This window comes from Salvelinus fontinalis, chromosome 8 (genome assembly GCF_029448725.1).
Source record: "Salvelinus fontinalis isolate EN_2023a chromosome 8, ASM2944872v1, whole genome shotgun sequence".
In the NCBI taxonomy this organism is placed as follows: domain Eukaryota; kingdom Metazoa; phylum Chordata; class Actinopteri; order Salmoniformes; family Salmonidae; genus Salvelinus; species Salvelinus fontinalis.
In genome coordinates, this window is record NC_074672.1 from 37686206 (window position 1) to 37700376 (window position 14171).

Below are 14171 nucleotides of genomic sequence, written 5' to 3' on the forward strand. Positions count from 1 at the left end.
GCAAGAGGCCTTAATGGCTAGACATTCTCAACTTCTGTCAGAGATGCTGACTTCCATAAAGCAGATTTCTGATCGACTTTCCCCGGCAACCGCTTCTGCTCCAGTTCATCAGATTCAAGTGCCCCTGGCAGTTAACTCCCTGGCTGAACCTCGTCTGCCGCCTCCCCAACGGTTCTCAGGTGATCCGAGTGTTTGTAAGGGGTTTTTCACCCAATGTTCTCTCTCCTTTGAGCTACAACCATCGTCGTTTCCCACCGACCGGTCCAAGATAGCATATATCATCACCCTGCTGTCGGAAAAAGCCCTAGCCTGGGCTACTGCTGTGTGGGATGCCCAAAGTCCCTGCTGTGCCAGCTACTCTACCTTTGCTGAAGAATTCAAGCGAGTGCTTCGCGCATAGACCAGCGTCTGAGAGAGAGAACTCAATCGTAGACCTCTCACCCTAGCTCCTATCGGTTCCAGCTCCGAGTCTCCACCTTTATCCTCACTGGCTCCACCAGAACCCATGCAGGTTGGACGCATCTCCCAGGCTGAGAGAGACCGCCGGATGAGGGAGCGATGCTGTCTAAATTGCGGCAAACCGGGCCATTTCCGCTCCACGTGTCCCGGGCTCCAGGGAAACGCACTCTCCCGTGCAGGCCTGGGAGGACTGTAACGGGAAACATAACCTCCTCCCATCCATCCAACTCCCGCCTGCTCATTCCAGTTACCCTTTCCTGGGACGACCACGAGTTTCCTCTTCAAGCCTTGGTAGACTCTGGAGCCGCAGGTAACTTCATGGATGGGGTCTGGGCGAAGGAGAATGGCGTTCCTTCTGAACCTCTAAGTGACCCCATAAGGGTTACTACGTTGGATAGAAGCCCTTTGGGATCTGGACTTGTCACTCGTGCCACTACCCCCTTGCGACTTTCAGTTTCCCAACACCAGGAAGTGATGAACTTTCATCTGATCTCCTGTTCCGAGTTCCCTCTCGTCCTTGGTTACCCCTGGCTTCACAGCCATAACCCTCACATCGACTGGTCTGTGGGCACTATCAAGCAGTGGGGTCCTACGTGCCAAGCCACTTGTATCTCCCCGAGTTCCCCTCCCAAGTCTCTAGAATCCATCGACCTGTCCCGAGTTCCCGAGTGTTACCATGACCTCAAACCGGTATTTAGCAAACAGAGGGCCACCAAACTACCACCCCATAGACCTTACGATTGCACCATTGACCTGTTTCCGGGGACCTGCCCTCCCAGGGGTCGGATCTTTTCCCTTTCTCCTCCCGAACGAGCTGCTATGGATACCTACATCAAGGACGCTCTGGCAGCAGGCCTCATGCGTCCATCTACCTCGCCGGCGGGAGCAGGGTTTTTCTTTGTGGCCAAGAAAGACAGTGGATTACGACCTTGCATCGACTACCGGGGACTCAATGCCATAACCGTCCGTAACCGCTACCCCTTATGGCCACAGCCTTTGAGCTGCTCCAGGAAGCAGTTGTCTTCACTAAGCTTGACCTGCGGAACGCATACCATCTTGTGCGGATCAAACCCGGGGACGAGAGGAAGACGGCTTTCAACACGCCTACTGGTCACTACGAATACTCGGTGATGCCCTTCGGCCTGACCAACGCCCCGGCTGTGTTCCAAGCGCTCATAAACGATGTGCTTAGGGATATGCTTAACATCTTCGTGTTTGTTTACTTGGATGACATCCTCATCTTTTCGAGCTCCCTTCAAGAACACACTAAGCATGTCAGACAAGTGCTCAAACGCCTCCTAGACAGCCATTTGTACGTTAAGCCGGAAAAGTGTGAATTCCATTCCTCTCGAGTACAATTCCTGGGATTTATAGTGGAACCCGGTCGAGTCCAGATGGACCCCAAGAAGGTAGGGGAGGTAGCGGATTGGCCCACCCCCAAGTCCGTTAAGGAAGTTCAGCGTTTCCTGGGCTTCACCAACTTTTACCGCAAGTTCATCAAGAACTTCAGCTCGGTGGCAGCCCCTCTCTCAGCTGTAACCAAGGGTGGCAACACAAGGTTTCTGTGGGGAAGAGAAGCTGAGACGGCCTTCCAAGGACTCAAGCAGCGCATCCTCTCTGCTCCCATCCTGACACTACCAACGGCGGATGAACCTTTTGTGGTGGAGGTAGACGCATCAGAGGTTGGTGTTGGAGCTGTCCTGTCTCAGAGGGGTGAAGACAAGAAGCTTCATCCTTGCGCCTTCTTCTCTCACCGGCTTACCCCGGCCGAGAGGAATTACGATGTGGGGGCTCGTGAACTCCTAGCGGTTAAGATGGCATTGAAGGAATGGAGACACTGGCTCGAGGGGGCTTCTCAACCGTTTCAAGTGCTTACGGACCACAAAAATCTGGAGTATATCCAGCAGGCGAAGCGGTTGAACTCCAGACAAGCTCGATGGTCTCTTTTCTTCAGACGATTTCAGTTTATCCTCACCTATAGACCCGGGTCGAAGAATCTCAAACCGGACGCCTTGTCACGAATCTACTCTCCTGCCATTCGAGAAGATTCTGACATGACTGTCCTTCCTGCCGCTAAGATCGTGGCTCCGATCTCGTGGCAAGTGGAGGATACCGTGAAACAAGCTCAAGCCATCGAACCGGGCCCTGGAGGAGGTCCTGCCAATCGGTTGTTTGTTCCCAAGGCAGCAAGGTCCCAAGTCCTTCTGTGGGGGCACTCCTCTCGCCTCACCTGTCACCCGGGCGTAGGTCGCACCTTGGAGTTCATCCAGCGTAAGTTCTGGTGGCCCACCATAAAAGCAGACGTTGCCACTTTCGTCAAGGCCTGTTCCGTGTGCTGCCAGGGCAAATCTTCTCACCTCCGCCCTCAAGGACTCCTTCACCCTTTATCTATTCCCCACCGACCCTGGTCCCATATCTCGTTGGACTTTATTACTGGCCTTCCTCCGTCCCATGGTAATACTACGATCCTAGTCATCATCGACAGGTTTTCTAAGGCGGCCAGGTTTGTTCCCTTGACCAAATTACCTTCTGCCAAGGAAACAGCTGAGTTGGTGATTAACCATGTGTTCTGAGTCTTTGGCATTCCGCAAGATATGATTTCCGACAGAGGTCCCCAGTTCGCCTCAAGGTTTTGGAAGGCCTTCTGCCAACTCATAGGGGCCACGGCCAGTTTATCTTCAGGGTACCATCCGGAGTCCAACGGCCAAACTGAGAGGATGAATCAGGAGCTGGAAACCACCCTCAGATGTATGGTTTCCAACAACCCGTCCACATGGTCATCCTTCATTGTTTGGGCCGAGTACGCGCACAACACCTTGTGCTCCTCCTCCACTGGTATATCCCCGCATGAGTGTCAGTTTGGCTATGCTCCTCTATTGTTCCCGGACCAGGAGGCAGAAGTCAGAGTGCCTTCAGCCTCGAGGTTCATCAGACGCTGTCGGCTTATGTGGAAGAAGGCACGTCTTAATCTTCTGCGTTCCTCACAGCAGTACCAACGACAAGCCAACAGACGTCGCCGTCCCGGTCCTACCCTGTACCCCGGCCAGAGAGTATGGCTCTCAACAAAGAACTTACTGCTATGGGTGGAGTCTCGCAAGCTGTCCCAGAGATTCATCGGTCCCTTTAAGATTGCCAGGAGAGTCAATCCCGTTACTTTTCGCCTGCACTTACCCAGATCCCTTAAGATCAATCCAACATTTCACATTTCTTTATTAAAACCTGTTGTTTTTTCTCCCCTTATCCCGGCAGGCAGACCTCCCCCTCCGCCCCGTGTCATCGGTGGCCAGTCGGCTTATACCATCCACTGGATTCCCGCCGGGTGCAGCGGTCCTGGCAGTATCTGGTGGACTGTGTGTTCCTCAGTTCCTTGCTCAGTGTTTGTATGTTAGCACCCAGCCCCAGCCCAAGCCTTGTTCTGAACATATGATTCTCTTATTGGATTTTCCAGAGGTTCTCTGGTTTAGTTCTTGTGTATTTTTGAGTAGTCTTTTGAGGTTTGTTTTTCCCTGCTGTTTTTACCACTTTGTGGAGTTTCTTTGTATTTTGGAGGATATCCATTTTGTGCTTCTTGACTTTATGTTTGGACATTGTGGATTTAGATTCTTTGCCTGAAGATTTTGTTCTTTAATTAAACCACCATCTCTAGTACTGCTGTGTCTGCCTCATCTTCTGGGTTCTGACGATTATTAGTGACTGTTTCTCGCACCGGGTCCTGACAACCACGGTAACGGAATTGCACGGAGACTCAAATTTTTCACTTTAAAATGTATGCCAAACAAAAACGATTGATTTCAAAGTTTAACAAACCATACAACTATGCACAATGACTATTTTTTACATTTTAGATGAAGAACTGTGCAGATGCTAAGTTTGGTAACAGAATTTCAGTAAAATCTCCCTGCTAATTATGGATATGAATGTCATTTTCTTCATGGTGATGTAGAGGTACACAAAGGTAAAGATATCCTCCTTTGCATAATTGGGTATTATTCTACACACTGGCAATTATTTTGGTGAACTCTGCCCCCAAACAAGACCAAATTTGGTTCGGACCCAACCAAATCTGAACCAATCATAGACGTCTATGTTTCACATGTTTGGACATCAAAGTACAGCACAGTTGAGATGAGTTCAGAACAGTACAGTAAAGTATAGTAAAGTATAGTTCAGAACAGTAAAGTATAGTAAAGTATAGTTCACAACAGTACAGTATAGTTCACAACAGTACAGTATAGTTCAGAACAGTACAGTATAGTTCAGAACAGTAAAGTATAGGTCAGAACAGTACAGTATAGTTCAGAACAGTGTAGTTCAGAACAGTACAGTATAGTTCAGAACAGTACAGTATAGTTCAGAACAGTACAGTATAGTTCAGAACAGTACAGTATAGTTCAGTACAGTACAGTATAGTTCAGTACAGTACACTACAGTACATTACAGGGTACTCAACTCCAGTGTATTGTACTCTACTGTACTGTCCTGCACTATACTAAACTTTTACATTTACACAGACATCTGTAGATATCTGTAGATATCTGAAGACGTCTGCAGACGTCTGCAGACGTCTGAAGACGTCTGAAGACGTCTGAAGACGTCTGAAGACGTCTGAAGACGTCTGAAGACGTTGAAATGAAAGCCCTTCTGGTGTCAGTGGGTGCTCAGTGGGTAAGGATGCTGGTTACAGTAAATGGAAAGAGAGGGGGCTCATGGGTAGATGTCAGTAAGAACCGGGGGAGGTGACATTAACAGGAGAGATAGAAAGGCAAAGAGAGAGAGAGAGAGAGAGAGAGATGGATAGATAGATAGATAGGGAGAGAGAGTGAGAGAGATAGAGAGAGATGGCGGGAGAGAGAGGGGGAAAGAGAGGGGTTGTCAAAACTGTTTTCACACTTGCTTTGACCACCAGTGGACAGAAAGAAAAAGAAAACAGTTAGCGGAACATAACAGTATGCCAGTTAGCAGAACATAAGTATGCCAGTGGACTGTAGCAGCTAGCAGGTGACCCAACTGTGGTTTGTGACTACTACGATTTCCAATTTTAGCCAATTGAATTGCAGTAATTCTGTTACTGGTTTGTCGGAAATTATTTTATCAATTTGGAAATGATTTGACCAATTTCGTTAAATAAAAATTCATAAACCAAATAGATATCAGTAAAAACACAATATAACTAATGGTTACTTCTCTGAACTTTCATTATCCTCCCTTATCATGAGAAATGTGAAAATATCTTAAAGATTTGCAGGATTTTGGTAACAAAACTTTAAGGCTAAGGGCAATGTCTCAAACTTACAGAAGGCAAATACTAAATATAAGTGTTTATTAGTTGGCAGGGGTCTTTACTTCAATGTCTCAAACTTACAGAAGGCAAATACTAAATATAAGTGTTTATTAGTTGTCAGGGGTCTTTATTTCAACATTGTTGTGTTTTGATGTATTTCTAATACCTTTTAAGGCTTTTTCTGGTAGATGTTTTCTAAGACCCCTTTTCCATCTGTCCAGAAATGAAAGCACTTTCTAATTTCTAATATTTAAGATAGAACCTATTGAAAATGTATCTATGCCTTCATTTCTTAAAAATATAGACTCTTAGCTTTCATTTGACACCTAATTTGACATGTTCCTATGAACTTCCCATGTTGGTGGTCATGGATCATTTTACATGTCCCTTTTTGCCTCATTGTCTCTTTACTTCCAATAAATCTACAAGGGGATTCAAGTTGTATTTTCTAATAGTTCAGTTATCAAAATATTGTAATTCACTCATCACATCAAGGGGCTTACCCCTGTCTATTAAAATGTGTTTCTGAAATCAAAATGTTTTGCATTTAATTTCATGATCTGGCCTGCCTTGAAGTGTATAACTCTCCTCAGTCCAAAGCCTTCAACCCCTCACCTCAATGCATTGTCAGATCTGTCACTCCTCTCGGAGTGTCCCCTCCGGTCGCCATCTGCTCTCTCCTCTCACATCTCCTCTCACCTGACGGGTCGTCGCCTCTCGCAGGGACAGTTTACTTGTCGGCAGCTGACCAATGACAGGCCTCCCTATTCAAATGTTTAGAGGAGAAGTATGAGAAAACCATTACGTGATGGCTTCCTTAAACACCCATAGTTTGACATAATTGCTTGTGGTGAGATACCTGGTAGCCTAAAATATAAGTAGTCTTCTGATAGCCTAAAATGTACTTATCCCTCTCTCTCACCATGTATGTGTCTGTGTGTGTGTGTGTTATCGGATAATAAGAAAAGCTATGAGGTATTATCATTAAAAGATGCAGATTTTATGGATGACATCAGCTAAATAAATGTTAAGAGACGATGCCCTGGGAAGATCTAAATTACATACTCCTCACGTCCTCTCTCCTCGTCTCCTTCTCAAAACCCATTGGAGGAGAAGGTCAGAGGGGCGGGCTTCTTGCTTGGAGACGAGGAGAGAGGACTCGAGGAGTATGCAATTGAGATTTTCCCTCTGACTCATAGGACTCTGACTAAGAACAGACATTACAAAAATAAAACAATGGACACACTTTATTGACCAAAACAATAGTCAGTAAACCACATAGACCCTGCTGCTATCGCACTGGTGTCTATAGGAGAGCCACCCCCTTACGAGTTCTTAATTTATCAACCATCTTTGACCGTACAGTAGATGGCGACAAAAGGTTGAGAACAGGGACACAAAAAATAAAACGTCTAATAACGAGAAACAGTAACATCTCGCGATACTACCGGGTTTGTTTGAAACATGGCTTCCTCAATGAAGAAGGCTGCCCACGATATTGAAACGCGAAAACGGACTGATGATGTTGTCTTGTCGGGCGGTATCGACTTCAACGCCCTGTTGTTGTCGCAGCCCGTGCTCGATGGACTGGCGGCTTCTGGATTCAAGAAACCGTCTCCAATCCAGCTCAAAGCCATTCCGTTGGGGCGATGCGGACTCGGTATGATCTTGTCGTCAGCGTCTACAGTAGTTAACGTTACGTCTTAGCTAGCTAGCCAGTAGCCAGCAATTGTATGTCATAACCACCTAACTTCCGTTATTCTAGTCTGTTTTTCTAGTCTGTTTAGACTCTCATTTGAATTTATGCTGCGTTGATAACCAAGTGGGATGGTGGAAATTACCAGTTGGGAAGTCGTAAATACCAGTTGGATGCATTCACGTGCTTTGAATTCGTTGAGACACGCCGATTTGCCAACAAGCTGCGTCAACCATAAGTTAAAAGTACAGTTATCATGTTTGTAAACAAATTATAGTGTTCACCCAAAAATATTAATAGATAGCTTTTTATAAATAATGTTTTGTTACATTTAATATCCAAAGATGGTGGATAAATGAAGATGGTTCACTCAGGCCTTTTATCATTGTCTCCCATAGACACCAATGCAATAGCAGCTGGGGCTGGTCTACTTAGTTCATTGATTTAAATTGCAGAGGTGGGACCAAGTCATTGTTTTACAAGTAAGTCTCAAGTCTTAGCACTCAAGTCCCAATTCAAGACAGGCAAGTCCGAGTCAAGTCTCAAGTCAAGACCGTCAAGTCTCAAGTCCTAAACTTTGAGTTTCGAGTCGTAAACAAGTCATAATGTGCTCTTCACCAAATGTAATACCATTTCATAATTTTAACAAGTGTAATAGTTAATATATTACATTTACACAAATCATGAATGCTTTTAAAAATATCTATTTATTACTTTCCAAATAAACATGATATTTCCATGGAAATACATGGGTAGCCATGAGAAAGACCCCCCCCCCCCCCATAGTGATCGACTATCGAGGATCGCTATGGGGTGCAATTGGACAATGTAGGCTTGTACACAATCGCCCAACCTTAACACACACACACACTCTGTGGTTACAGTAGGCTAACGTATGTCAATGGTTTTAGGAACAGCAGTAACATCAGGCAGGATTTGGTCTAACAACTGCCTAGCCAGTTGTAGCTCAATCTTGGGTGCAATGATCATGTTCCCGCACTGACTGACTGTGTAGAGGCTCATTGATATAACTTTATATTAGCCTACATGATACACTAGTAAAGTAATAAAATATATAACTGTCGGCTATATTAGCCACGACTTACTGTTCTTTGTGCAGCTTCAAATGTCGAACAAAGTTTGAAATTGTTGCGCCTCCGTCTGTAATTCTCTTCCCGCATGTTTTGCAAGTTGCAATCTGTTTTTTGTTGATACAGCGTCGTCTTTATATCCGAAAATAATACGTTTGTGTATCATCTTTCCAAGGGCTCCATCTGAATTCACCCGCCGACGTTCCTCTGCACTGCCACGCGCAACTTTTTCTCAAACTGTAATCCGTTAAATGAAGAGTTGATGCACTGCACACTTTTTTAATAGCATCATTTTTAATATTTGGGCTTGGGGATGGTATCAAGTCAGGTCGAGTCATACGGCTCAAGTCCAAGTCAAGTCACGAGTTATTGGTGTCAAAGTCGGGTTGCAAGTCATCACATTTGTGACTCGAGTCCACACCTCTGTTAAATTGAACCAGAAAAAAACAGCAAGTGTGGTGTCTCACTTCCTCTTCAAAGGCTGCCCACGATATTGAAACGCGAAAACGGACTGATGATGTTGTCTTGTCGGGCGGTATTGATTTAGCCCTAAAGGCTATTAGGTGATGTCAGGCTCACGTGCATGGCTCTCAGGTGTTGTCACCTGATGCATGCGTGCAAGTGTTTACATCGTTTACAGAATATTTACAGATGGCTATTTAGGACAGGAAGCTGGCAACCTACATGTCTCATGTCTGTGTGCTGTATTTCAGATCTGATAGTGCAGGCCAAGTCTGGCACAGGGAAGACCTGTGTGTTCTCTGCCATCGCCCTGGACTCTCTGGTAATGGAGAACACTACGACACAGGTGACTCAATTTATCATAACGGAGACATGCATTCATTTCACATGTCAAGGTTGAATGTCATCCATAACATCTGTTTGCTTGACTCTATATTTGGACAGATTACAGGCAAATCTTTGACATAGGATGGACATTGTGTATTGACCAAGATTTCCCTTCCTGTGACAGGTGCTGGTGCTAGCCCCAACCCGTGAGATAGCAGTGCAGATCCACTCTGTGGTGATGGCTATAGGCAGTGCCATGGAGGGCCTGCAGTGTCATGTCTTCATTGGGGGGACACCCGTCAGCCAGGACAAGATCAGTCTCAAGAAGTGCCACATCGCTGTGGGATCACCAGGTCAGTGACTGTAGGCAAACCTATACAGTTCCTTTGTCTTATAGGTAAATAACCATGGCAACAGTATCATGTGTATCAAACAGTGGCATAAGTCTAATTGTATATCAATGTGTTCTTCCCTGGCCAGGACGTATCAAGCAGCTGATTGAGCTGGGTCTTTTGGTTACCGCCAGCATCCGTCTGTTTGTGCTGGACGAGGCTGACAAACTACTGGAGGAAGGCAGCTTCCAGGACCAGATCAAGTGAGACACACACACTGGTCTTCGATCAGTGACTGACGTCTGTCTGTTGTCTGTCTGTCTCCATAGAGATCCTATTAAATTACTAGAGCGGCTAAACCATTAAAGTGCCAAAATGGACTGAAAATGGCAGCCATTGTGGTCAGGGAGACATCCAAACCAGTCTAATTGGAATTAATGACATAGGTGATGCATTTCCTGCTTTTACTCATGCAGGATAAAAAGTAAGGCATGTAATATCAGAAATTATGTAATAGAATTGTCAACCTAAAGTATTGTCATCAGTCTTTCCCATATATTCATTTAGCAGTGGCTTTTTTATATATATATAATATAATTTTCAGGATGCTAAAATGTTTTTAGTGTAAACTTAAATGACTAAAGACAGATATAAAGTATGTAGAAAAGTTAATGGAGCGATTATATATATATTCTTTTAAACAAATTGTTAGCTTTAAAACAGCAACATTTAGTGTCTGTGGCCAAAAGGCGGGCCTTTAAAATGTTTGTTTGGAGACTGCGCAATTGGCCACCCACCCTTACCAAAATGGCTGACGTTTTATACAATCATAAGAAGGTTAATGTCCATTATAATATTCTTATTCCTAATTCTATCTCTAGTTGGATATTCTCCTCTCTACCGGTCAACAAACAGATGTTGGCCCTGTCTGCCACCTACCCAGAATCCCTTGCCCAGCACCTGGCCCACTACATGAGAGAGCCCACCTTCGTCAGACTTAACCCCTCCGACCCCGGACTCATAGGTCAGTATCACAGCTCAACCAGTAACATCCAGGTACAGCAGGCATCACGTCCCAGACAGACACAGAGATATTCCATGATTTTGGGTCATGATTAGCAAGAAGATTGTGCTGTGTGTTTTATTTCACTGAGATGTGTATTCTGCCCCCCTCAGGTTTGAAGCAGTACTACAGGCTGGTGCACTCCCATGCCATGCCCCATAAGGTGTTTGAGGAGAAGGTTCTGCTCCTGCTGGAGCTGTTCAGTAAAGTTCCCTTCAATCAAGCTCTGGTGTTCTCCAACCTGCACACCAGGTAGGACTCTCAGCTGTAGGGTTACTGTAACATCAACTAGCTATCTGAATAACTGTCTACACAGTCATTTGTTTTGCAGTGTCGTCTCCCTATTAGTAGTTTGTTTAATCTTTCTTTTTGTTCAATCATTTCTTCTGGTTTTCATCCCTGCAGGGCTCAGCATTTAGCAGACATCCTGTCCTCGAAGGGCCTTCCTGCTGTCTGTATCTCAGGTGAGAGTGGGCCAGAGCCAGCAAGGAGCACTATACTGGAGTACATTACTCTTACTAGGTTCTACTGTTACTACTACTAGTCTACTGCCATACTTAAACTGAATCAGATGTGGTGTAATATGCTGTGATGTGGTGTACAACGCTGTAATGTGGGTTAATGTGTGTGTAGGTAGTCTGAGTCAGGACCAGCGAATGGAGGCCATGTCTAAACTGAAACAGTACCAGTGCAGAGTACTCATCTCTACTGACCTGGTGAGTGTTTCAGCTACATGACCTCATACATGACCTCATACCTACCTCATCTCCACAATAACCTCACAAAGGGCTCTCCTATCCTCACAAATGTCCTTAAGAACAGAACATTTCTGTACCACTTGCTAAAAGCAGCCTCCCCCCTTTCCATCTTCTCTCCCAGACCTCCAGGGGTATAGATGCTGAGAAGGTGAATCTGGTGATCAACCTGGATGTTCCTCAGGACTGGGAGACCTACATGCACCGTATAGGACGAGCCGGACGCTTTGGTGAGTTCTGCCTGTCAACACAGCCATTATACCGCCATCACAGGGCTAGGACATCGGTCTGGTCCTAATGTCTGTATTACGCTGCTAGTAGAGACTAGCTGTAGCACTCGGTCTATAGATTGGTCCCAAGGTCAACAGGTTGGCTAATCACTCAGCCGTGTGTGTGTGGAGGTGATGGACAGAACCGACTACAAACTCTCTGGGTCGTCATGACAACCTCAGGCTGGCAGGAGTGGCGTCCTTCTGTTGTCAGAACTCCACTTTGTTTTTACCTCTCCCTCTTTTATATACACACACACACACACACACACACACCTGCTAGCTGTTGTGAATGGGTCCTCGTAAGGAGTGTTTTCTCTTTTTTTTTTTCAGGTACACATGGGCTGGCGGTGACCTACTGTTGCCATGGCGAGGAGGAGAACAAGATGATGGCCATTGCTCAGAAGTGCAACCTGATTCTTTGCGCTCTACCAGGTAAGATCTGAATGTCCTTATGACCTTTGCTTTCAGTCATAGATCAGATTGTGGATGTTTCCCCTCATCTTTCTACAAATGGAGCATGTGTGTGGTGTTGCTGTGTTATTGTGATTCTTAACCCCATCATCACTCCTCCAGACCCCATAGAGCCAGGGCTGATGCAGGAGCCCTGTGACTGGGATATCACTGTGGAGGCCCTGACACCAGGGACTAATTCCCAGGTGTTCCCCAAGACAGAGAGGAGGAGACGGGCTAAGACCGAAGCCCCAGCTCCTAAACCCATCAGGGACGAGGATCAGGACCCCAGCCCTGTCCACCCAGAGAGCACTGAACCCAGCCGACCATGTAAGAGCCAGCACACAGCCAGGCCTGGGGCTAAGGCTGGGCCGAAGCCCAAAAATGCATCCCCTGCCCTGGATGTCCTCCTACCCCCTCCCAAGGCTTCAGTAGTCCCTGGGGCCTCCCTAGCTCTCTCTCGTAAAGAGCAACAGGATGCCCTGCCAAAGATCCCTCCGCTCAGCGCCTTCAAGAGTCGAAGGTCAGGGATCATGACCTTCCAGGAGGCAGAGCTGGACTTCCAGAGCTTCATCAGGGAAGGGCTGGGAAGGACGGTGGAGGTCATCCGACAGTTCAGAGGTCACGGAGACGACGGCGACGGATTTAACGGTCAGCGCGGCTACGAGGAGTCTCACACACTCCAGAATGACGATGTGCCACTCACACGCACACACATGACACGGAACGGAGAGCGTCCACCAACACCCACACAGCTGCCTCTAAAGACGAACTCTGACCCGTCACCTTTGGAGTCGACTTCTGATGGGTCCAGCTCTGACTCGGACATAGAGGAAGACCGGCAAGCTGACGAGTCAACGCAGAGCTCCACAGATCAGACCAGAGGAGCTGAACACAAACCAATCATTCCGATTCAAGCTCAATCTGCACAGCAATTCACAGACATGGATGGGGCCAGGAAACCAAAGTTTGCGCCACCTAGAAGCCAATCCAACTCACCGTCTGTACCCCATCCTAGCCACCACATATCCCCCAGACCAGAGGGGAGAGCTGTGAGTACAAACCCCGGGGATGGTGAACCTTTGTTGTGGAAGGCAAAGGGCAGAGAGGCTACAACACAGCAGTGGAGTAGGGAGACGGCTAAGAAAGTCAAAGGGGAGAAGAGAGATATTTTAGAGGAGAGGAAGGTGCCTGAGAATCGTGCGAGTGAGAGCAAGAGGGACAGAGTGAGTGAGGTAGTGGAGGAGGATGGTGAGGGTTATGAGGGCTACTGGAGGGCCTACTACAGAGCTTGGGAGGATTACTACGCCTCCATGCCCCCCTCTCACCACCAAGGTTACCATGACTACCACAGTATGGCGTCCAGCTGGATGGCTGCCTACCGTATGAACTCTGTGTACATGGAGGAACTGTTAAAACACTGACACAGGGCTTCACACGTAGACCAGAGAAACTGACTTTAGCTCATGTCTTTGGCAGAAGTTTCTTTCCACTCAATGTCTGCTGTTATCAGTGAAACAAAGTTAAAGATGGTTAAAACTTTAAATATCTCTATGTAGGAGCAGCAAATGGTGAACAAACATGAATCATTTCTTCAGTTATTTTAAGGAAATCACTGATTTCCACATAACAATGTTATTTGCTGTACACGTTTTGGTCTTTAATTTTGAATGTAAAATAGTGGACTTGAGCTAATATTATTGCATGGTAAATGAATGAGTTTACTACATGCATTATTATTATGCCTACTTTGTATACATGTGTACGTACTTTTGTAATAAAGATACCTTTGTTCAATATGCCTCCTTTCAGACCTTATTTGATGCCCCTTGTCATTCCCTATAATATAATCTAATCATGACACTATAATATAATCTTATTCCAGAAACACAGAGAAGAACATGGGCTGCGTTTACACAGGCAGACCAATTCTGATTATAAAAAAAATAAGAAAAAAAAGATTTAGTCCAATCAGCTCTGAAA

General features: G+C 46.0%; 1 protein-coding gene across 1 annotated transcript; it reads left to right on the forward strand.

Moving 5' to 3' along the window:
- Positions 1-7147: 7147 nt before the first annotated feature.
- On the forward strand, positions 7148-13985 carry ddx20 (DEAD (Asp-Glu-Ala-Asp) box polypeptide 20). The gene is made up of 11 exons (XM_055932427.1): positions 7148-7400; positions 9241-9335; positions 9501-9669; positions 9797-9911; positions 10530-10672; positions 10825-10963; positions 11117-11175; positions 11345-11427; positions 11591-11696; positions 12069-12170; positions 12312-13985. The coding sequence occupies exons 1-11, from the start codon at positions 7205-7207 to the stop codon at positions 13610-13612; spliced, it is 2508 nt and encodes an 835-aa protein (XP_055788402.1). The 5' UTR covers positions 7148-7204; the 3' UTR covers positions 13613-13985.
- The last annotated feature ends 186 nt before the right edge of the window (positions 13986-14171 follow it).